At 51.5% G+C, this 23,630-nt stretch overlaps 2 protein-coding genes across 7 annotated transcripts in view; one reads left to right on the forward strand and one right to left on the reverse strand.

Moving 5' to 3' along the window:
- LOC309660538 (uncharacterized protein) overlaps positions 1-23,630 on the forward strand; it is a 701,196-nt gene that overhangs the window by 343,656 nt on the left and 333,910 nt on the right. The gene's annotated exons all lie outside the window — the stretch shown is intronic.
- Positions 592-23,630, reverse strand: ZIC4 (Zic family member 4). Of its 6 annotated transcripts, none has more exons than XM_082461293.1 (6): positions 20,671-23,618; positions 19,994-20,167; positions 16,920-17,004; positions 10,371-10,988; positions 5,508-5,826; positions 592-3,405 (listed from the first exon to the last, which is right to left on the reverse strand). In XM_082461293.1, coding segments are annotated over exons 3-6 (1,008 nt in total). In that variant the 5' UTR covers positions 16,990-17,004; positions 19,994-20,167; positions 20,671-23,618; the 3' UTR covers positions 592-3,404. The 6 variants fall into 6 exon arrangements, with proteins under 6 accessions (XP_082317419.1, XP_082317416.1, XP_082317415.1 ...); XM_082461290.1 differs by having other exon boundaries at positions 19,990-20,167; XM_082461289.1 differs by lacking the exon at positions 19,994-20,167 and having other exon boundaries at positions 23,480-23,630.

Genomic DNA, 23,630 nt, shown 5'->3' on the forward strand with positions numbered 1-23,630 from the left:
CAGTCTCCCAGTCGGGGTCAGAGAAGAGTCCTGTGGGCTGTAGCCGCACAGTCTTAGGGCTTGGCTCTTCGCAGCTCTCTGCAGGGAGTAGGGAGTCGAGAGGTCTGAGCATCCGCTACTCCCAGAGAGAGGAGCGTCCAGCTGGGAAGACTCCTGCGGGCAACTGTGCCCGAGGTACCCCATCAGGGCTTAGGGAAGGCTTGGAGCCAGCCCGCCCTCTCTTTTTCTTTGTTTTATTCCCGCCAGCTAGCAGACATTTCTCTGGGAAGTCAGAGGTGGTTTGTGAGAGGGTGCGCGGTGCCGCGGAAGGCAGCCTTTCTCGGAAGACACTGCGAGCATGGTTTTACGTTTTTCTCTTCCGCAGTGGAAACCGGTTAATGAGTGCCAGTGCCATTGGGGTGAAATTGGGAGCGAGGGAAGTCTTCTCTACGAAGGCTGCTTAGGTGGGTCCCTGTGTTTTTGTTGCCGCGCACAACTAGGCTTTAGAGTTGTCTCTGCGAAGCCCCGAGGGAAGGCAGGGAAGAAGACGGGATGCTGCGGAAGGGCCCCAAATCTCTCCCAAGATGATGAAGCAGTAACAGGACACTCGGATTCAAAAGGGGAAGGGGAACATCACATCGTTTATTTCCAAAGAAAATAGCAAGACGGAGCTCCATGTACACAAAAGCCTTTGGAGGGAAAAGGAATCACAGATTTTAATTCACTTTTACATATTTACAGCAAGATTAAACCACAGCTTTCAACTATGTTTTCATTCAACAATCACTTTCCGTCAAATACATGACAACTTTTTTTTTCTTTCAAGTTAGTTCATAATTTAAGGATGCTAAGGGGACAGGTGATAAATCACAAACAGTGTGGCTAGAGAGGGTACCAAATAGTCTAAGATTTCAGTCAGGCGTTCTTGCGTGTGTGAATTATGATTACAAAACATTTGCCTGTCTGTATAATTCACATTCATTGCAATCATTACATTGTCCCATAAATTAGCAATATAAACAAACATATGGGGACCTCCAGTAAACAAATAAAATCAATATAAGAGACAACAATCAATATAAGAGACAACATTTTGTAGCAACTATAATAACAGCATGGGTTACAGCTTGGGGAAACTTCTTTACAAATCATTTAGTCAGCACACACGGGGTGCGGAGGCTGGAGCATCCTTGTTTATTTAAACCACCTTTAAAACTACATCAGAAGGTTTGGGGAAAGCTGGACGGGTGAAAGTTTCTTTCTTGGGCACAATATGAAATGAAGAACTGCACATGTGGATGGGAGGGGGGCGTTTGCATGCACTTTGGGGTCGTGGACCTTCTGAACTCCAACTGCCAAGATTCTGAAGAAAACAGGAAATTATAAAAATGTCTGTCTCCCTCAAGCCACTCTCCTTTCTATTAATGGCAGAAAGAGCTTGCTGATTGCTGCTAGTGTGAAGAAACACACAATGGGTCTATTTTTAGCAGAGATTGTCTTCGAAGGAGCAGGAAATAGTAACAATTGCTTGGCTGCAGCCTTGGTTCCAAGGATTCGGAGCAAGAATATTGGGAGCTTGAGGGGTCTCTAGGTGACCTGACTTGGACTAATTGAGTGCAGACCAGAGAAGAGAGAAGCAGACATACAGTGTAGGCTTAGGGTGTATACCCTCTGCCTGCCCTGTCTCTGCATTCTTTCCCTCCTGTCCCAGAGCCTGGGCAAAGGGCCCCTCAACATCTGCACACCTCCGCAGGCTCTGGACCTGATGTCTCTGCATTGCTTTTGTTTTTCCCTTAGCAGGACTTGGCCCTAAGTTATCAGTTAGTGTAGTGTGCATGTATTTAAAAAAAAAAAAAAGTTAGATTTTATCTCTTTAGAAACGGTTTGAAACTAACGGGGCAGAGGGAGTTTGACAGAGAGGAGAACAAATCGCTGACAAAGAACCTTTTACGTTTCATCAGCGTTGTTAGGACGACAAGCAGGAATGTCTCAGATAATAACTCCCACTTCAAAGATTTCTCAGCTCAATAGAAAGCGGACCATCCTTTTTATTCAACCACAAGGACTGGCACTAAAGAAGACTCCACTGTTTGATTTTTTTTCCACCGTGTTTATTTTTCCCCTATTCACTGGGGTACTTGGATAAAATAAACAACAAGACAATTAAGGGAACATGGACTTCTAACTTTCCTGCCATCTTCCCTATCCCCTTGGCCTTGGGCTCTTGAGTCTGTGCCCAGGGCCAGCGCAGGCCTGAGGGGTACCATACTCCCCACCCTGTGGAGAAACAAGTTTGGGGGTCTGTGAGAAACTTCCGGGATAGAGGGGCAGAATGGGCTGGGCTGGGGGCCAGAGTGAAAATGTCCCAAAGGCACAGTCTGCACTCCCCAGACTCATCCAGGGTGGCTCCTTTCCTTCCCCCAAGTCCCATTGAAATTCAGGCCTCCAACACGCTCAAGATGCTGAGAGGCACTTGGCACAAAACCGAGCTGGGGATGCTCATTTGTTAAGCTTCTGAGCTCGTCCTAAAGTTATTTACTTCTGACCCTGGAGCCTCTTTAGGGCGCAGTCAAGATGCACGAGTCTGGCTCCTCCCTTTCCTGAAAGCTTCCCTGCTGCCAAAGCGCCCCTCCCCCGCCCCCATCGGAGTGCCAGGTGAACCCCTAAACGCTGGCGAGGCAGGTCCTAAGGAGGAAGTATATACTGGAGAGCACAGTGACAGTATTAAATGGCGTGAAAGCAAAGGTCAGCGCAAATGTATCTTAATAGAGTGTCTGCAGTGAAGTGTGCCGCCTTTGAAGCGGCCGCTCCCCGCGCGCATTTCCATGGCGAGCCTAACGCGGCATGCTGATGCACCGTCCAACTCACACTTTCAACCCCAAAACCCGACTCTTTGAACAACCCGAGCTTGATTAGACCTTTCTCCTTTTCTTTCCCCTCTTACAAACCATTTCCTCGCCTTTAGAAACTCGCCATCAAACCCAAATGCGCCCTCTGATCACCGCAGAAAGCAGAAACAAAGGGAGCTGAGCGGCGATTCAAGCGGCCCTTTTCTTCCCTCACATTATTATCCATTTTTATTATGATCGGGAACAAGTGCCCATTCGCGTGGGTTTTGTTTACCGGAAATTAAATGAAAATGATTTAGTCCGCGTCAAACAAAAATATATACTTGTATACACAAGAAAAAAGGCCTGTTAGACGTAAATATTATGTCCTTAATGAAAAGCCTGGACGGGCTCCAGGCTCGGCCTTTCAGGATTTCAGTGCGACTTGCCCATTGCCATAGAAATCCTAACTTACCATGAAGATGCACCGTGGCGAAGAAACATTGCTTTGTGCGCGGGCCCTTTGATGTCGCAGGCGCAAGATGCGGGCGCTCAGCTGCGCAGGGCGAGATTACCTTGCGAGCAACGCGGAGGACATCTGTAACAAGCAAATGAAAAATTAAAGGCGATTAGTGACCGACTACGCATTTTTATTTTATTTCATTATTTTGGATGGGGGTGGGAGGCAAAATGGGGCCTAGAAACAGAAGAGAAAGAAAGGAGTCCTCTTTGGAGAGGGGGACATTTTTTAACATCTTCAGAAGAAGCAAGTTCCCCAGATGCCCTCTGCACCTTGGCGGTGGGGCGGGTGTTTCCCGATGGGAAAGAGTTGTTTGCTGCCGACCGCGGGCCCTTGGCTAGGAGGCCTCTGGGCCCTATTGTAGTGGCGGCAGGGCGGGAAGGGGATTGCAGACACCCTTCCACAAGGACGGATTCACTAAGGATGTATTTGGAAGATTCTGGTTTTTATTAGGAGTAACGAAAACAGTCCCTCTCCAGTTAGGACGTTATTTATCTGATGGAAGTGTGCGGCCACGGGGCAGGAGTGAGAATCTTCGAATGGTGTCTGAAGGGGAAAGAACAGAAGAAAATCCAGCAGAGTGGCAGAATCAGGCCTTGTTTGCTGGGCTCAGCTTTTTAAATTGAGCTCTTTGGGGGCTCCCCCTAGGTAGGAGTACCACACCCCTACTTATCTCCAAATTCTCAGGGGAGTGGGATGGGTCTACCAAAACTTTCTCCCCCTCCATTTTATTCACGTTCCCCCCACCCCCACTCCAAATCTTAGCAAGAATTTGGAGCAGCACCATCCTCTCTGCAGAGGGTGACAGACTGGGAACCAGGCCCTGAATTTTTCCCCCCTTGGCAACAATTGCACAGACTTTTTCTCTTCCCTGCCCCCAACATCTGGTTCCTTTTCAGGGGATTTGGTACCCAGCATATCAAATACACATTCAATCTAGACCCATTGGGTGTTTGCCTTTAAAACATTTATTATTGCAGTTCATCTCTTGTTCCCCTCCCCCCGGCCTTTTTAAAACTAAGACCAACATTGTGTGATTTTTGACAAAGACCATCACAGAATTGATGTGATTCGTCCAGACACTGTAGCCTAAGCTGGATCCCTTTGCTGTGGAGGCCTGGCCTCAGTGACATCATTGGCCCATTCTGCACCCTCAATGCCAAGCACCCAAAAGATTCCACAGGCAGCTCCTCAACAATTGTGGGGTGTGAGGAGAGGGCGATTGGTCTGAGGAGGCCTCAGAGCATTGAATCCTAAAGCCTCTTTACCGCTCTTTTGTCTGTAATTCCTGTTGTTTGGACTCCCCTCTTACCCCGAGTATATAATGCATACAGAGCAGACAGACAGGCAGACAGATGTCTCTGTGTGCTTGGGCCAGTCTCTGGGGAAGGGGCATAAAATCCCTAGGGAAGATGCTGAACCTCCCCTCTCTTCCCTATCATCTCCTTTATAGAAGCAGTTGGAAATTTTTGCATCTGGGATTTAAATAGCTGGGGGAGGGGAAGTGTAGGGAGGCAAAAGAGGAAGGAAAGAGGACGGAAGACAACGGCTCAGGAATTCCCTCTGCCACCTTCCCGCCACAGGAACTTCCGAGGAGGCTCCGACTGGGAGCTGGGAACGGAGTAGGGGTGGCTGTCGGGGCGGCCCAGGCCTCGAGGAAAACATTTCCCATTCTGTGAACCACACAGGGACTTCGTGGTGTTACTTTTGCCGACTGCAGTTGCCAAGATTGCACAGAAACTCTCCTAATATGTTTTCTTGTTTACCTTCTGCCTGTCTCTTTTATTTTCTTTACCCCAACCCTGGTTTCAAGCTACCCAGTTATGAGGGCGTCTCGGGGTGGGGGTGGTGGGTGGGTGCTGGATGTGACTGTAGAATCCATATGGGTACCATATTGATATTTTAAGACAATGGGCATTATATCAGCATATTCATTGAGCTCTAACAACTATTAGTGGTGACCTTCCTCCCTTCCTGCCTTCCCTGCTTCCTTCCTCACTCTCTCTTCAAGCCTCAATAACCCGGCCTAGACCTGGCAGTCAGGGTACGCGGAAGCAGCAACCACAGCAGCAACCCTAGTACCGAAGGCGGCGGCGGCGGCGGCGGGGCCAGGTGGCGGCGCGGGGCTTGGGGGCGCTCCGGGGGCAGCGGGGGCGGGGCCCGCGCCCTGACACACGTACCATTCGCTCAGGTCGGCGCTACGCGCCGCCACCGCCGCCGAGGAGGCCACCGGGGGCTCGCGGCCGAAGTCCGACGAGGGCGACACGAGGGCAGACGGTGTGGCCGAGTCGTAGCCAGAGCTGGGCGGCGGCGGCGAGCGCCCGTGCACCTTCATGTGCTTACGCAGCGAGCTGGGGTGCGTGTAGCACTTGTCGCAGCCGCGCACTTTGCACGTGTAGGGCTTGTCACTCGTGTGCACGTGCGAGTGCTTCTTGCGGTCGCTGCTGTTGGCGAAGCGCCGCTCGCAGCCCTCGAACTCGCACCTGAAGGGCTTCTCCCCTGGTGGAGGCAACGCAGAGACATTAGTGCTGGTGGGCTGTGGCCCCGGCTCGGCCTCACTACCCTACCCCAATTTCTCTGCCATTTTTGGGAAGAGAGCCACCAAAAAATTCGGAAACCTCTTTCCCTGGCGCCGCAAGCCCGGCACCCCCTTTCGCCGCTCAGAGCGCGCCCCCTGAGCTCCCTCCTGCACGCCTCCCCCCCTCCCCTTCTCCCGCCGGGACCTGGGGGAGGGGACGGAGCAGGAGCAACAAAGACTCCATCTTAGTCGAGTTTCCTTCCTGGAAAATCCTGATCCACTCCGGTTGTTTTCCTCCAGATTTTCTCCACCTGGAGCCAGAAGCACCTTTGCCCGGAGAATAGAGTTGACTGAGGAGCTCGCATCTGCTCAAAATTGCTGTTCCAGCCAAATGTCTTTGCTCCCCACTCCCCGCCCAGCGGTCCACCCCAAACACATCCTGGCCCAAATTGTTTCTTAAAGTAGGTTTTGTGTAAACGCCAAAGCGATGGAATAATTTAAGGATGCGCAGCCGATGCACACGGCATGTGCATAACGTGGATTCGTGCTGCAGGGAAAGGTACTCCGAGCAATTCACTTCAGACGCGATTTTTACGGGGAATGGAGCCCCCTCCCCCTTCCCCTCTACCCCCTGAGGGCAAACATTTAGTAGCATTCTTCAAATCTTGCCTAAACCATCCGGGATCCCTCCAGATACTCGCGCCGGCAATAATATTTTATTACGCTGCTCCAGCGGCTTCCCGGAGACTCCGCCGCGGAGAGCCTGCTCTCCCAGTCCGAACTGACTGTGAAAGGTCGAGCGGCCTCCCTAGACCACCCATGGCCCACGGTCCGGCCTCCCCAGCCTGAGCCGAGAAACCGGCAAGGCAGGTTCTGCCCGGGCCAAGAGGGATCCGGGGCCATTCCCGCGATCGCACCCGTGGTCGCGGTGGCTTCAGGATGAGCGCAGCTGCTGCGATCAGGCGAGGCCTGGCTCCGCGGACCGGAGGGCAAGCGGGCAGCCGGAGTAGGCCCGGGAGGGGCTCTGATCAGTGGTGTGATGCCCTGTAGAGCCGCGGGAAGGCGCGAGCGCGCGCTAGGGTGGAAATATTGGCCGAGGACAGAGTCCCAATCCGGGAGCTCACCGCCGGCTGGATTTGCTAGCGTGTGGGGGAGGAAAGGACCCCAAGAACCCGGAAGCCCAGGTTCCTCTGGAGCTGCAGATGCTAAAGGAAGGAGAGAAAGAAATGTCCGGGTGCTGCAACAAATGGATGCTGCCGGGCGCCCTGGGTTGAGGGAGAGACTACCAAGCGTCTGGCTAAGGAGGGAGAGATGCCCGGCTGGTGGAATGTTGCCTTTGTGGTTGCTTCTGCCGCCGCTTCCAGGAAAGATGGGTGCTTTGGGGCAGGTTTGAATAAACAAAGCCCCTACTCCCGAGTCCTGTTGAGGCTTAGGCAGAGTCAGAGGTTTACGAACAACCCTCGCCTCCGCACGGCAGCGGGTTAGAAGCCCAGGGCTCCTGCACTGCGCGGCCGCTGCGTCCTCCCGCTGCAGGAGTATTGTTAGTACAGTGGAACACTGGACAGTGCTGGCATCTGCCGTTTCTCGGCACACCGGTACAGTTTTATTTAGAAAAATAGAAAGATGCAGAATAAACCCTATGTCCCTATGTGCCCCTTGTTTTCTCCCCTCTGATCCCTGTTGGCATCTGCAAAACTAAAACTTTTCTTCCTCCCTTCCTTCTGTCTTTTCTTTCTAAAGTCACTTACAAGAACCATGTAATTCAGGACCTGCAAAAGAAAGCAAGATCTGCTAAGACAACAGAGGAGAAATAGAATTTGAGGTTGATTGCCACCCCCCAAGTATTCCCCCCCCCCCGACACACACACACACACTTATCCCATCTTGTGACCGACCGCCTTGTTGGACATTCATGTAAAACAGAAACAATGATTTCGTCCCAGACGAGGTACTGAGGCGAAAAAAGCAGGGCACTGAAGGTGATATGGGCAGCCTGGAAGTTCCAAGGCCCCTGGGAGGCCAGGTGAGGCCGCGCCCCCGCGCCCTCCCGGCCTCTTCCCAGCAGCAGGAGGAGCCCCGGACTCCTCGCCTAACTCTGCACACCCCCCGCCCCACCCAACACGCAGCCTCCCGCCCTCTCCCTCCCACCAGATCTGGGCGCTGAGCCCTAGGTGGGTGGGTGGATGGATGTGGAGAAGCAGGGTTGGGCCGGGACCCCGCAGCCCGCCCTGAGTAGCCTGGGCCTGAGGCTGAGTCCTGAAAGGCCCGGGGTCTCCCCCTAGAGCCTCAGCAGCCGCGAGAGGCCTCTGCCCCGGCCCGGCGCCAGGCCCGCCCGACAAAGTTGGCAGTGGCGGGGCGGTTCGACTCGCGCCATTTTCTCGCACTTGTGGCTGGGCCGGGCTGCGCGAGCATTCCGCCCCGGCGCGGTCTCTTCTCCTCTGCCTCGGATCCCAGCCCTACCTCCCTCTACCGACTGCCTGGGAGAGTGGGGCGAGCCCCCAACACAGGGGTCCCGGGATGGGCGGCGGGCCCGCGTCTCCCTCGCGGCGGCACCATTGTTCCGGGATTTCTGTGACCGCCGCAAAGCGAAAGCTTTCGGAGTGGGATCGGAGCCGCTGCCTCCGAAGCCAGGCCCGGGATTCAGATCCCGGAAAATCTCAACTCCTGAGAAAGCAGCCTATTCGCCACTTCCGCGACTCGAGGAAATGAAACGCCATTAATATTTGAAAAGGCAATTATTTTCCTGTTGAATCGAGAACCGTCTTCATGAATAATTTGTAGTGAGGTCTATTGCCATTTGAGAAACATTTTGTTGTTGTTGTTGTTTTCTCCTCTTTTCATTACTTAGGAGGAGGGTTTGAGGGAAACGCCAGAGCAGGAGAGGCTCTGTAGATTTTTTTTTTTTTTTTTAACTCCGGTGATACTGAATCAGGATTGCCAGTGGAAAGGGAAAGGATGCACTTAGAATTCTGTTCTGAATAGACGCAAACCTGAGCCAGCTCGGGCGCACTGAACTTGATTCTCTGCTGTAGGTCGATTGCACTGAGAATTTAACCATTTTCTGCTTCACGGACTTCAAACAGTAGGCCGGCAAAGAGCAGTAAAAGTTTGTTTAAAACCCCCCTGTCATTAAAAATGAGTTCCTACTCTGGCTCAGGACTTCGAGTCTACCTTCGTGGTGCGGGCCGCCAGCTCAATGAATAGGGAGCCTGAGGGCGGCGATCTGGGTCTCACTTCTCTCCTTCTTCCCCTGGATAAAAATCGGAGGGAGGGAGGAGTGGGGGGACAAATGCTTGCGAGAGGTTGGGGGGGGGGATCCCGGAAACAGCTCAGAAAAACTATACATTTCCGAAATAAAGTAGGAGACTTAAAAGTGGACTTTAATCTGGCCTCCGAGTGTGCCAATGTCCTGGCCAGGGACCTTCCCCAAGACTGCAGGGTTTGGGGGGAGAAGGTGGGATTTAGCAAGCTTCTTTTCCGGGTAGTGCCAACCTGGGTGAGTTCTTTGACTCTAATAATTGCTGATGTTTTCACCAAGAATAGAGGTGCGTAAGGCAGAGTGCCAGGGAGTAGAAGTGGGGCACCAAGCTGGAACTTATTTCATCCTCTCTGTCTCTCCCATCGGTCCCCTTCTCCCGCACCCAAAATGGAAGAGGGGAGATGTTGACTTCTTAAACTTTGAGGAAGCGAGGGCAAGAAAACCCTAGCTAAGAAGAGTACAAACATCCGGCTGCTAAACTAATTAATGTAACTTCACAGGCTGTTCTGGGAAGTGTGAAAACTTTCTCCTTGCAATTGCATTAATTAGAGATGCTTCTGGCCAGAGGAGTTCAACTTCGCAGGCTTTTGAGAGGGCTCATTTTCTTTCTGTTAACTAGAACTAACAGATGTGGTTGACACATGTCCCCATTTCACTTAACAGCTCAGTAAATGACATTTAAGGTGAATGAGTCTCCTTGGGTCTCTGCTAAAGCAAAAGGGAGGGTTTGTGAAATGTCCCGAGTGTGGGTCACCAAGGCTCCAAAACAGGGGCAAAATTAGCCCATGAGACCCTCAAATACTAAAGAAGTCACTAAGGGCCTGGTGCACTCTCACTTCAAGTGGCAGTCAGGTTGTCAGGCTGACTATTGGAAGAGTGCACCTCACACAATTCCAAAGGGACAGGGAAAAATTAAATTGTTCCTATGTCTTTACAACTTTGGGGAACAGTGCCCTTTAAAATACCTTAAAATCAAACTCCGTTAAGCAGGGACCACACATTTGCACACACAGAAACCCGAGCATCCCCTTCACAACCCCCAGAGCAGAAATCTCATACTATCCTTCCCACACACAGCCTCAGGAAACTTCTGTGATTCTAAATGAAGGGCATAATTAATATTTTATGAACTTGGCTCATGGAAACACCAAAATATCCCCCCTCTCCGCCCAGGTGGAACTTGAGGAAATCCAGCTCCGAGGGCCCGGAAGAGGCCCCCTGCCTCCCCAGAGGGTCCGAACGAGACAGACAGTGGCGAATACTGACCTGTGTGAGTTCTTTTGTGTATTTTGAGATTTTCTGATCTAGCAAAGACTTTCCCACACCCCGGGAAAGGACAAGGGAAGGGCTTCTCGCCCGTGTGCACGCGGATGTGATTTACAAGTTTGTATTTGGCTTTAAAGGGCTTGCCCTGGCGCGGACACTCCTCCCAGAAGCAGATGTGGTTACTCTGCTCAGGGCCTCCGACGTGCTCCACGGTGACGTGCGTGACCAGCTCGTGCATGTTGCTGAAAGTTTTGGAGCAGAGGCGCGGGGGTGCGGGGCCGTCGGCCGCCAGCCACTTGCAGATGAGCTCCTGTTTGATGGGCTGGCGCATGTAGCGGAAGAAGGCGCCGGGACCGTGGGGTGCGGCGAGGTTCATGGTCAGGTTCATGCCCCCGTAGTTGTGCAGGGCTGCGGCAGCTGCCAGGGCGTCGCTGCGGGCCACAGGTCCCGGCGGGAAGGGTTCGGGCCGTGCGTACATGTCTCCGGGGAGCCCCAGACGCAGGAGTCCGTTCAAAGTGCAGCTAGGGGAGACCTGGGGAGGCTGCTCGTGAAAGCCCGGTAACACCGAGGGGCTGGAGGCGGCAGCGAGCTGGGGGCCATGGTGTCCGGAGCTGCTACCTGTTGTTGAGACAAATAGCGCGAGTGAGAACGGGTGGCGAGGGCTGAGAGTCCTACCCGGCCCCAGGGGGCAGGCCCAGCCCAGCCACACCACGGCCTCGGGGGTCAACGCCGGCACCGAAAGCCAGACTGCGGCGGCAGCGATCCGGGTGGACAACGCGAGGCCAAGCGCCTCCACCGCGGTCCGGCTGGGTGGCTGTTCGGTAGAGCCCCCTGTCGCTTCATGAGCAGGAGAGTGATGGTGGCGGCGGGGTGGGTGGAAGGGGCAGTGGGGTGCGCAATGCTGAGGCTGTGGGTTGCTGGGTGTCCCTGGGCTCTGCTCCAAAGGGGTCCGACTGGCGCTCCGAGCGCGCTTTGGCGGCCAACTCCCCCGGGCCCTCGGGGCCGCGGAGCCCTGCGGGGGAGTGGAGGTGGGGGAAGTGGTGATGTTGTAGGTGGTGGTGGTGCCCAAGAGCTCCGGCCATATATACGAATTTCAGCGCCCAGCTCGGCTGGGAGAGGGAGGCCTGCTGCATCCCGGCCGGGACTCCCCGGAGCTCCTTAGGTCGGGGCGCTCACGCCACCGTCACCTGACAGCGGGGAGGGGTAAGAACAGCCATAGACAACTTCTGCAAAGTTCCCCCCCATCAAGTTTTGGGTTGAGACTTTTTTTTCTCCCTCTCTATCAGTCTTTAATGCCTACTTGAAATCCTGTACACTACAGAGGCAGCAGCGGGGCGCGTGAGGAAGTGAATAGAGATTCGGGGCCGTGGCCCGGGCCCGCCGAGAGGAACAATCGCCTAGGTCGCCCATTGGCCCGCGTCCTGGTCCGACGTCAGCGATGACAGGTCCCTCAGCACGGGGACACACACACACTCACACACACACACACACGCAGAGTCACAACTGCTCCCGCTCCCCTCCCCACCCCCCAGCTCGCGCTTCTACTGCACATGCGCTCTGACCCGGGCACGGATTCTTTTCTCTACTCGTGAGCCCCCTCCCCCTTCTCTCCCCGAAAGCTGGGCAGATCTGCTCTGCCTCGCCGCTCTTGGAAGTGAGCGGGGCTGGGTTATGCCTCCATTCCCCACGGCTTTGGGGAGGGGGCGTTGCGCTGCACGTAATGTCCTTCCGGGCAGACCGGACCCCCCAGCCCTGCCGGGGCCGATGGGCAGCACCCGGAGCGCGGGGACTGCGGCCTGCTTCGGCAGCTTGTCCCGGGAGTCGGGAGGAGGCGAGGGCCGGGATCCAGGGAGGAAAGGCGGCTGCAGACTAGGAGGCCGGGAGCGGGGGAGATCCTAGGCTAACAGTCCTTGCGCCTAATTTTGTTTTCTCGCTTTTCCAAATTTTCTCGCGTCGCTCAGCTTTCTCGCTCTCGCTCTTTCTCTAGCTCTCGCTCTCAGTTCCACGAACCCCCTGACCGCACTTCGCCTTCCTACTTGGATCCTTTCTTCTCCCCTCCCCCTCTGTCTTCTCCCCACTCCATTCTTCCCACTTAGCCTTGCCGGCCCCTCCTCCCGGGTGCCTGGAGCGCCCAGAGACTGGCGGACCCAAGAATCTGGCCCTGAGCCGAGCCCCAGGACGGGGCCGGAGACGGTGATGACCTGGGAGAGGCTGGCTTCGAACCCACACCGCCCGCCCAAGAGGGCCTAAGAATCCTTCCCGCCGCAAATCACACCGACCCGCGGGCGACGGGCCAGAGAAATAAAGGCGAGGGGAGCGCAGCGAGGAGAAGCGGGTCCTCACCCCAGGTCTCTCTCCCACTGTCAAAGTGCGGTCCTGAGCTCTGTACCCTGCCGCCGGGCGGAGCCTTTGGGAAAGGGAACTTAAGAATCGTTTCCACTTTGAGCTCCCTCTGGCCACTTGTTGCCCGCGGCCGGAGTCTCTGTCTCTACTCGCTTGCCTAGAGCCGAGGCCACCTTTCCCGGCCCAGGCTGTGAGAGCGACCTCGGGCCACGGCCTCCTCTCGAGGGATGCCCTCCCGGGCTTCGGGTTCCGCTTTCTTGGGGTGGGGATCGGCCGGTGGAAGAAACCTTCAGTTCTGGACCAGCCGAGTGTGGCATAAACAGGGGGGAGTGTCCTTTGTTTGTGCCGACCGGCTAGGGCCGGCTGCATCGCCCGGCGAGTTAAAGTGCTGCTGGCCCTCAAGCCTGCGTTGCACTCAGTAGCCGAAAATGCCAACCTAAGTTCTCTCGGGGCTCCCCGGCAGCCATAGAAAGCGCCCTCAAAGCAGTGAAAGACTTGGGTTTTTAAGAGAAGTTTGAAGGATTGAGTAAAAGACCCCGCTCCCCTAGCAGAGGTGAGAAGTTTGGACAGATTACAAGGAACTCTGATGAAGTTGATTGAGCTGCCCCAGCCATCTCCAGCACCAAGAACTATTCTTAAACATTTCCTGGTCAGTAAATAAGGGTTTCTTTTAAATTTTTAAAAATAATTAACTTATTTATAATGGTTGGCAGATTCTTTGAGCCTTTCTTCATTTAGTGCATTGTTCCTGGCTCAGGGCCGCAATTTAGCGAGGGATTAACTTCCACAACAATTTTCCTCGGCTTTGACAAGTCCAGGTCTTTTTGCTCCTCCGGCCGGAAGAGCTTAAGCAAGCTACCAATAGATGCTGAGTTAGCATAAAAAAAAAAAAAAAAAAGTTGAAGGAGAGCATTTGACAGCTGAAGCCCTTCTGCTCTGGAAACCAAGGGCTTCCACACAGCAGTGTTGAGACTAGACTTGGAGGATTTGTCTCCTTTCCTGGCTTTCACCCTCTCCCGCACTCTCGCTTTCTGGGATTTATCCCCTTTGCCCACAGGTGCCTCCTCTCTGTTTTCCTGTCCTGTTTTCCCTTCCTCAAAGCGCTGGTTTCAAGGCTTCTCACCGCACAGGTGTCTCTTGAATGATACAGTTGTCTAGGCAAACCCATGAAGGGTTCTGAAAACAACAAAAACCAAGGGTCTCTTTGGGACCCCTTGCCCAGCACTTTCTCCTAACCATTCATCAACACAGACCTTAGTCAGCTCCTCCTGCAGCACTGAGGCCTAAGTGCGGGGGCACTGATGCAGTAGTCCAACAGTGAAAATATTTTCTTTCCCATCCGAAAGTTGGCAATCTACAACCTACTGTTCAGGATGTTTGTCAAACTAACCATCTACTTTGGCTTCCATTAAAACTCTGATTTGCACAAAAACGAACCACTTAATATATACACCGTGACCACACCCGCATCAAAAGCTTTGAATAACAGTACAGAACAGGAGTATTCAAGTTGTTTTAGGTTGTGGACCCTTTTGAAACCTGGTGAAGCTAGTGAACTTTAATAATCCCGTGCCTTTTGCCCACACTCATAATAGAAGAAAGCTATAACATTCCATTAGAAGGTGGCGAAAATAAAGATGCATTTTTTCCCATCCAAATTTGTGGGACACCCCCGCCCCGAATTCTAAGCACTGATTCCACAGACTCCAGGGATAAGAAGCAGAGGTTATATACAATAGACTGTTACTGCACTACACAGTCTCTCTTGATAAGTTTACCCTTGAAAAGCTTTGAACATGTGTATGGCTTTTTGTGCCAACAGTGAAAGGGCAGATACATCTGATTCAGCCAAATTCACCGACAGTAACCTGGCCCCATGGAGCTCCTTCCCAGATGCAGACTTCTTTTGAAGCACTGAAAACATCTGGACCCATCCTGGGGAGATGCTTCTTGAATAGTCAGGGGTCAGTTGACCTAAGGTCACTAAGGTTGCCTAATCTTTGCAAGTGCCTTAGAGCCACGTGGTTCACACCTTGGTTGGCTGAACACAGCAATGGAACCAAGCATTCTCCCAGAGGGACATTTCCTCAGGGACAGAGATAGGGAGACAAAAAAGCCATTTTACTCACTAATATTTATAAACAGGGAACTTTGGGTGATTACATAAGGGTCTTCAAGGCGTATCTCTGAAATAAGCCCCAAAGCAGTATCCAGCTTATCACAGATGACAGATGGGGCACTGACGTCAGTGAGGCATATTTTAGTTTTCAGGGCCATTCCTTTGAGTCTTCCAGTGCCCAGGTAGCAAGGATTCCAGGTTTCATTGACTATTCATTGGGCAGGCTAAGTAGTGGTGTCCCTCAGTGGTGCTCAAAATTTTTCTTTCAAAAGTTATCTCACCACACTTACCCCCAATACCAAATGTTTGGCTGAACCATTCTATTCCTAACCATGCTGGGGGTTATGGCATTGTTGAGTCTACATTTCTGCTTGATTTGCAGAAAAAAAGAGATACATTTGCAGCTCAGAGATCTTCAGCAGAGTTTCAAGAACCACTGGGGGTTTTCATGGGGGCCTATTTGGAGCAAGTTCCACCACCAGACTCCAAACAACCCTCCAGACCTCAGAATCATGCCCTAAGCACCTTTGTTTACCTCAGCTGTGACAAAGCAACATCATAAACTAAAGTAATTTCCTAGTCCTGCTGTATAGAAATATATTTTGGTGGTCCTACCATCTGTTATAGCTCCTCACATCACTGGCTTAAGTGGGGGAATGTCTGACTTCCTTTCTTTGGAAAGAAAACAATGGGGGAGATTTCAGATCAATAGCTGGGATATTTTTTCCATTTTCATCTTTTCAACAATGCTAAATGATGATTATCTGTTGCAGCTTATGCCTGAGCCAGGATCCCAGAAGCTGAGGGCCACTGTACAAAGCCTGGCCAAGCACAAACCTTGTTGCGTGAATATTGTGCATCTAGGTCTGCAGTCACTTGTTCAATCCTTTCTTCCCTGTTTCTGGCGAGGGTACCATCCAAAACAAGAGGGCAAATCCCTTCGTAGGCTACTCGCAGACAGAATTCAAGATTCCTACAGTGAGAGGTTGTCTCTAGTCTTGCGGGAGAAAAAAATAACAACTTAAGCCCCAGGAGCCTTCCATAGGTCCATGCCCACATTGTACAAAGGAGAAGGGATCTGTCAGGATTTTGAAGATAAAGGAAGATATTCCTCCCCTCTTCTATGGAAGTTTGGGCTTTAATCATCATTAATGGAAGTACGTATGAAAGAAAATATGCTTGGATAAAATTTAATTTCCCAGCAAACCATCATTTGACAAATGATTAGGAAACATTGTTAAAGGATCTTCCAGAACAGCACTGAGGAATTAAAACAACGGAATTTACATAATAACCACATCTCTCTAGGGAATTTGCCATCAAATCATCCCAAAATAATAGGAGAGAGTCATTTCCTAAGTTGTCCATTTAACTTTTATTAAGAAGGTTGCATTTCCTACCAACAAGGGAATACCTTGGAGGCAACCGTCAGCTGGTGGTGTAGTTGAAATGAGGGAAACTAGATGCCTGAAAGGGGAAACACCCAACCCTAAATCATATGCTTATTCTAAATGGAATATTAAATTAAATTCTTCACAATGAAGGTATTCCTGACAGAGCGGCTGTCAGTCACTCCCTGTTCAGACACCACATTGTGGGAACATCGTGGTTGCCACATTGCGGAAGGCTGGTGTCCCTGGTAAAGACGATGCATATCATGTAAAGCCCATCACCAAGATCAAAGTCTGCTCCTTTCATGGAAGCCAATACATGTCAAACCTCATTCCAATCAAATCGTCCGGAAATGAATTCAAGATGAATATGTCATAGAATAATGTGACAGTGGAACTGCAGAAGGTCAGGGGTGGTTGTTTCAATGAGAGAGTCGTCAAATATTAATTCTAGAACGTCCAGATGAGTAGACATTGAGGGGGCTTAGCTGGCTGCTGGTGGGACGTTGTGTCGCTGATTTGTGTGCAAATGCATCAAACACCAAGGTGTTGTTCTAAGTTTCATTGGAATTCAAGAAACACCCCCAAACTCACAACCAACATAACCAAAAGTCAAAAAAAAATATGAAAATAACTTCCTACTTAAAAAATAACTTCAGCAAACCAATATTCAAAAGAAAGAGGATATTAACTTACTTGACTCTTTCAGGGCGTTTCGGTAAAGCCGCATTCGTTTCCTCATCACCAAAGAAGTCTTGTATCTCATTTTCTGACTTTGAGCCTGTTTGGGAAGAAAAGAGAGACAGTCACTAGTTAAACGATTTCCTACATGCTCGTATGGCAAGATTGTGTGGCCTGAATGTATGAGTGAAAGAAAGTGTTGGTCTGAAGACCTTTTCAGTGTTTTCTTTGACTATTTTCAAATTTGGAAGTGAAAGAAGAGAATTCTGCTGGGAACTACCCATATTTACTGCAAAATAATATGTCCTGGGTGATAAAAAATATTAAAAATCATCATTTCCCAACTAGATTTTTATCCGTAACTTATTTGTGGATCTCCCTTACAGGTAGAGTTAAGCACACTTTCAGTCAGTCAGTGTTCAAACGTCTCTCACTCCAGAATTTAAACATTTTTATCTGAGAAGCCCCCATCATTTTAAGTTCATTAATTAATTGAGTTTAGTGAGAAGGAGGGCTGGGTGTCCTCTGGGAGGTTAGCAGGTTAAAAATTGAGTTGTAAGTGTTGGAACTGATAGGAGAGGAATTTCTTTGCAGGCATGTAGCTCCTGTTGTGCCCAAAGTGGTGTGGAATCCCTAACCCTCACATGGCTTCCGCCCCCTCACCCATCTGGAAGCCATCGCAGTTGGTTTTTGAAAGTGAATATAAAATTCATCAGATTGGGGTTGGGGGGAGATTATTTCTATCAATTGGTCCTGGCTGTCCACATTTTTTAGTTAAGCAGCTTAGAAATAACCCACCCCCACCCCCAAAATATTTGCATTCCTTATCAAATTCACTTTTTGGATAGAGCTACCCAGCCTTCGGTCATCTTAAAACCTTAAACTCATCTTGGGGACTTCTGCATCTGTCAGGCAAAGCTGAAAGCAGTGGAACAGCCAAACAGAGGCGATTCACCCAGCCCCAAACCTCAATTTGGCCTAGAAAGACAAACAGTCATTGAAAAGGTCTCAGGCTGGACAAACACAGCAAGCTCTCTGTCAATGAGGACGTCTGCCTGTCTTGACACTCCAGCCCACAGAACAAGCAGTTGTTTAACTTGTTGAACCACAGGCCAAATCCAAGTGGGCCTCTGCTATCTCAAAGACTTTCCAGTTCTCTATGCTCAAAGATCTCTTTCTCTCTCCCTCAACCCCCAACCCGGGCTTGAACTAGCTTAGGTATTTTCACCTTTCACTCTCCCTTCTTTTCTGGGTCCAAGCCTGAGGGGTGGGAGTAGGGGTTTAGACTCACCTTTTCCCAGAGGGTTTTATTTATTTTCGATTCTTTCTAACCAAAAAGCATCTGTCCCCAAAGGTAATAAGCTCCTTCCCGCACAAATCAGGAAAGAAAGAAAGCCCAACTTTGCATTCCTACAGAAGGGCAGCGTGCTGGGTGTCCTTGCTCTAAAATTTCCTCATGGCAGGATGTCTGGCACAGGAAAAGTCCTGGTTGGTTGGAACTAATAGAATTTACTTTTTTGCTTCAGAGGGAAATGGGTGTGAGTTTCCCTAAAGAACTCTGTCCACACCTACAATGCTGCTCGAGCCCTCCCTTTAAGAGGCCTGGGTCACTTCTATCCCCAGGTCCTGACAATCTTTTGTGCATTATAAACCCACAGGCATGCAAACAAATGTCTCAGAGGCTGGACTTCAGGCAGGCAACTGGGACCAACCTTAAACTGCTCCTGTAGCAGCTCCATCACCGGGCCTGTGCATGGAACCCGGGTAAATATCTTCTCCTTTGGTTCAAACTCTGACCCCACTTAGCAAGCCAGTCATCTCGCTGAAGGAGGGGTGAGAGAATCTAGGAGCAGTCCCTGGGCCCCTGGACCTGAGATCCTTGCCAACCCAGGGATATAAAAGCCCTGAAAATGCTCAGCTTGGTTTTCCCCGAATGATTGCTCCTGACTTGTCTCCTCACACCAGCCCTGGGCACTGAATCACCAGTCAGGAGCACAACCTGGAGACTTATTGGAATCTGCCTTCTTTCCCTTGAGACAAGAAAAGTGTGCCAATGAGCTTCAGTAATTGATCGTGCTGGGGGAGAGCTATGAAAGTGGGCCAGTGGGTACAGGCAAAAGGCATCATTTTTCTTTTGGGGGAACACCAAGCCTGCACATTGTGGGGTCGCCCTAACAGGCGCAGGCCTGCCCAAGGTCAGAGGTCATCTTCAGCCTGCTTCCCAAGCCAGCGACTTCAGTCCCCGAGACTTCCCCGCTGCTCCACACTGATTAACCCGCAGGAGCGCCGGCAAAGGCATGCCCGCCTCTCGGCCACAGCTCAGCCGGCAGGGCGGGTGCAGAGCAGGGGCCCGTCAGGCTGTCTGGGAGCTCCCTGGCTAAAGGCAAAACGGCTCCGGCCTCTGCCCGTGGCCTGCTGTCGCCAGCTGCACCCGGAACCTCCCTGCCTCCCCTTCATCGGGCCCTCAAACACCAGGAATTTGGGCTTTGAGGCTGGGTTGTGCAACGGCCTTTTCTCATTCTTCTGTTCCCTAGAGGGAAAAGCTGAGGTTCCTCCAGCTGGGGGCTGAAGACTGGGCGACCTCCGTGTGCCCAGAATAGAATCTGCATTAGTGGGTCGCTTGAAGGATCAGCCTGGACATTTAACCGTCCCTTTGAGCCCCCCCCCCCCCCACAAAACTGTCGATGGCCAGACAGAGGAAGGGAACATGGTGCCTCTTCGCAGGCCGCTCTGAGGCCAATGCTGTCGGAAAAGGGGTAGAAATATGACCTTGAGATCCAAAGGGAGTTTCCTGCAGACGGTGCAGGCCAAGTTGCAGCCCCTCCAACGCCCCTTCTCCATTCCGAAGACCTCGCTGGCTCCCAGATGTCCCCATGGACCATTCATCAACCCCAAACTTTCCCTTTGGGGCAGTTCTAGCTTTCTTTCACAGCCTGACTCTGTTCCCGCCCCACTTGTCCCTAATTTCCAGGGCCTCTATGTGTCTAGGGTAGTGGCCAGAATCCCAGGTAGCTACGGCCTTCTCCTTTGAGAGCTAGTCATAGCCCTCGTTCGCATCCCGGAGAAAGAAAGTCAAGTCCCAAACCCACAGCCCGCCGCGCGCAGAGAGCGGATCCCAGCGGTCAGCGTCCTGAGGCAGGACCAGACTGCACGAAGGCGAGGATGCGGGCCCCGCAGCTGACCCAGCCGGCATCCCCCGTCAGGTTGCGGTGGAGAAGCTCCATCATCTTGCTGCCAGCTGGGGTAACTTGGCTCCTTTGACCCTGGAGAGGGGAAGCCGAGTCTTTCCCTGCCATCCTCTCGGGGGCAGGACGGAGAAGCTGTCTGCAGGGGCCCCCTCCTGCGCGGGCCCAGCTTACTCGGGGCGAGGGAAGCTCTGGGCCATGACTCCCCTTCTTGGGCCAACGGTGGGGCACCCAGGCGATTTACAAAGAGGGGAGGGAAGGCGGGCAGGCAACAAGCTGCCCTTGGTCCGCGTGCCAGTGGGAGCCCCATTCGTCCCCCTTGCACCGCCCCCCAGAAGAAGGGATGGACTCATGTCCAGCGTAGCCTCTCGGCGGAAGGGCCCCCTCCTCCCCTCAGTGTCAGCGGGGTGGGGCCTGTACCCACGGTTGGGGGGCTACGGAGGGAGGGGTTGGGGGAAAAATCTAGCTGGGCCTCTTACCCCAGTGGGGTTTGGGTGCCAATGGCCGCGATAAGGGTGCTTCCTACCCCGCTGCTGGGGGTACAGGTCCGGTCTGTCTGCCCCCCGGACTCACGCACTTACCCCGCTCCACCTGTTGCCGGGATCGCCTCATTTCTGCACATCACTTTGAGGTGGCTGAGGGGGACCACAAAACCCTCCAAGCCTCTCTTTTGTGGTTCCAGCGAGGCGGTCATCTTTCATTTCTCCTTTTCCAGCTTTCGGGAAGCAGTTAGGGAATGTATGATGAAGCAGAAATGAGCCGTCAGGATGATATTTTAATGGCTTATATGTCACGTTGGTGCATGTGGCTTTGAACTGGAGCCGCTTGCGTTTCCTGCAGAGAGCGCCGCAAATCCCACTTGATAACTTCTACAACCCACAACTTTTTTTTTCTCACATTCACTCTTACTCTGTATATTTGGACGCGTTTCCTAAAAATACCCTCTTGTCAACGTCCCCCTTGGATATTCCACGAACAGGAGAGGAGAGGACTGACTTTTCTTTTTTGAAGAATTATTTCCCCTCTCCCCCCTCCCAACGGCGGCTACCCTTCTCCCCTCAGGTCCCCTCCCTTGTTTTTTTTTTTTTTTTTTTGAAAGGCAGGAGAGGTGGGTTCAAGATTTGTTCTCCCTGGTGAAAGCAGTACAGCCTCTAGAGAAAGCTTCTCCTTGCAGATAAGAGTTTTACAACGGCAGTGGAGGCAGGATCCAAATTTCCCTTGTAGGCAGCAGAAAAGACTGAGTGGCTCCGATATATCTTTTTTAAAAACAAAGTATATAACATTTTTTTTTTTAAACCACCCTTCAAGCCCCAGCCCTTTGCCTTCATTCCCCATCCTGGTTCCACTCAAAGCTGGCAGGGAATTCGGGGGCTGCTGCACTCAGACTTGTTGCTGGGGACCGAACATTTGATTTTTTTTTTCTTTCTCAAATTTCTGTTTCCCAGCACAACAAGCGCAAATGCTCAGCCAGTTTCCTTCAGACACCAGGAAACCATCCCAGCTAACAGAAGTCCAGTTTTGAGCAGGGAGAGCCCAGGGAAAGGGCAGCTCAGCTCGCCAGCCCCAAGCGAGAATCTAGTCGATGAAAAGACCAGGAAACCAGAAAGGAGGACAGGCCAACGCTGACCCTGCCTTCTTCCAGCCTGTGCAGCCCGAACAGGCGACTGGGCAAAAAATGTTCATTTTCATTTTCCTCTCGCCCAGGCACTGGTGAGTTTCCTAACGGGGCCGCCTGTGAAAGGATGAGTTGAGGTCTCTTTGTCTGAGAAAAGAGTTTAGGGCTGTGATTCAGCTGCAAAGAAGCCAAATGAAGTTAGAAACAAAGGGCAAATTGAAGGATTCCGACTCTTGGCTTTTTGTGTTTTCCTTACTAGAAAATAATTAGACCTAATGAATATGCAGACGCTTCAGCTAAACCCTCGGCCTGGGCTGCTGGGTTTTAAACAGAGCTGCGGAGAAATGTAACCTTCATCCCCCAACCCCCCGCATCCGCATGCATTTTTTGAAATGCATAAATGTTGCTCGCCTTAATTGATTGAGTCACAGGGATTTTTTTCCCCTGCTTTTAAGTGCCATACTCCTCTACCTTTCAACAATCATTTTAATATATAGTCAATGGCTCTTTGTGGACGGGACAAAAAGCAACTACGCGCAGTTGTTGAATAGACTTTGCGCTGGGCAAAGACAGGTTAATCGAGGGCCGCATCGCGAAAACAAGCGAGTGTTGTATGTTTGCACTGAATCCAAATGTCTGCATTTTCCTAACTAAATCAAAGGGAGTGTTATTTCTTTTTCTGCTCACTCATCTGAAGGTAAGTAAATTTTCTCTGGCGATCAAAAGCCTGGTCGGCAACAAAGACCGCGCCCGCTTTTTCCACCGTCCTGGTGTGGCGAGTTGCGGAATTTCAATAACTGTGACAAGGGTGACTGATTTGTGAACTAGAAAAGGTTTGAATGTCACAAAATTTACATTGGTCCTATCTATCGGAGATTTAAATACCAAAAAAAGTATTCGGGGATTTCTAGGGAGCTTTGGGCAGTCCTGAAGAACAATGGCGTGTTGGGAAATTTACAGTTTTACCTGAATGAAAGGGGCCAGGGTTGGGAACAGGAGTGCAGAGAGAGGGGTTAGTGGGGGCAGACAAGGGAGACTAGGGAAAAGGGAGAAAAGAAAAGAATATCACAGGAAAGGAAAAAATAAAAATTCGGCAACAATGTTTTCAATTTGCTAAAAAAAAAAACAAACAAAACCCCACAAAAACGAAAAACCCTGAACCTGGAAAGTTGGAGCTCTCATCCACCTGTGCTTATTTTGGGGCGGGGGGGAGGAGGGAGCAGGAGGTCTGATTGATTTGATAACAGTGAGAAAATCGAGGCAACCGGTTATCCTGAGAAATCACATTTCTGGTAAAGAGAAAGTGGTGTGCCTGTGTGCTCCCTAGATCTTAAATTATAAACAGGAGGGGGACGAAGCAAGAGGGAAGCGAACTTCAAAAGGAGCAAATAACAAAAGCCTCCTTTGCTGCCCTTCAAGGCGGGGACGGGGGAAAGAAAGAAAAGAGAGTTGCTGAATCGGGACATTCTGGAAGTGCCTTAGCTTAGTGTTTACCAGCCCCATCCCCGCCTCCTGTTCTCGGAGACGCCCGAAGTCGCTAATCGCTCAGCTAAGAGCAGGTCTGAAGAAGGACAAGATAGAGAAAGAGAGATGGAGAGGGAAAGGGAGAGGGATACGGATAAAGAGGAGAGAGAATGTCTATGAATGCGAAAAGGAAAAGAAATCGTGGCAAAAATTTTTTTCCATAAGAAGAGGGAAAAAATTTGGCTAAAAAAAAAGTTGCTACTCCTGGCAGCCCTGTTTGTCAAAAGGGGATGTCAAGCGCTTTACAATACCTGGGATTGATGAGGCGGGCGGGCCAATGAAAGGCGCGCGGCGCCTCGGCGCGCCCTCCGTTGGCGCGGCGGCTGCGGGCGGGGGGAGCGCGGGCACACCAATGGGCGCCCGCGTCGGCAGCACGTGACGCCTCCCCCTGCTCCCATTCAT

The sequence above is a fragment of the Balaenoptera physalus genome, assembly GCF_965194825.1.
Source record: "Balaenoptera physalus genome assembly, chromosome: 4".
In the NCBI taxonomy this organism is placed as follows: domain Eukaryota; kingdom Metazoa; phylum Chordata; class Mammalia; order Artiodactyla; family Balaenopteridae; genus Balaenoptera; species Balaenoptera physalus.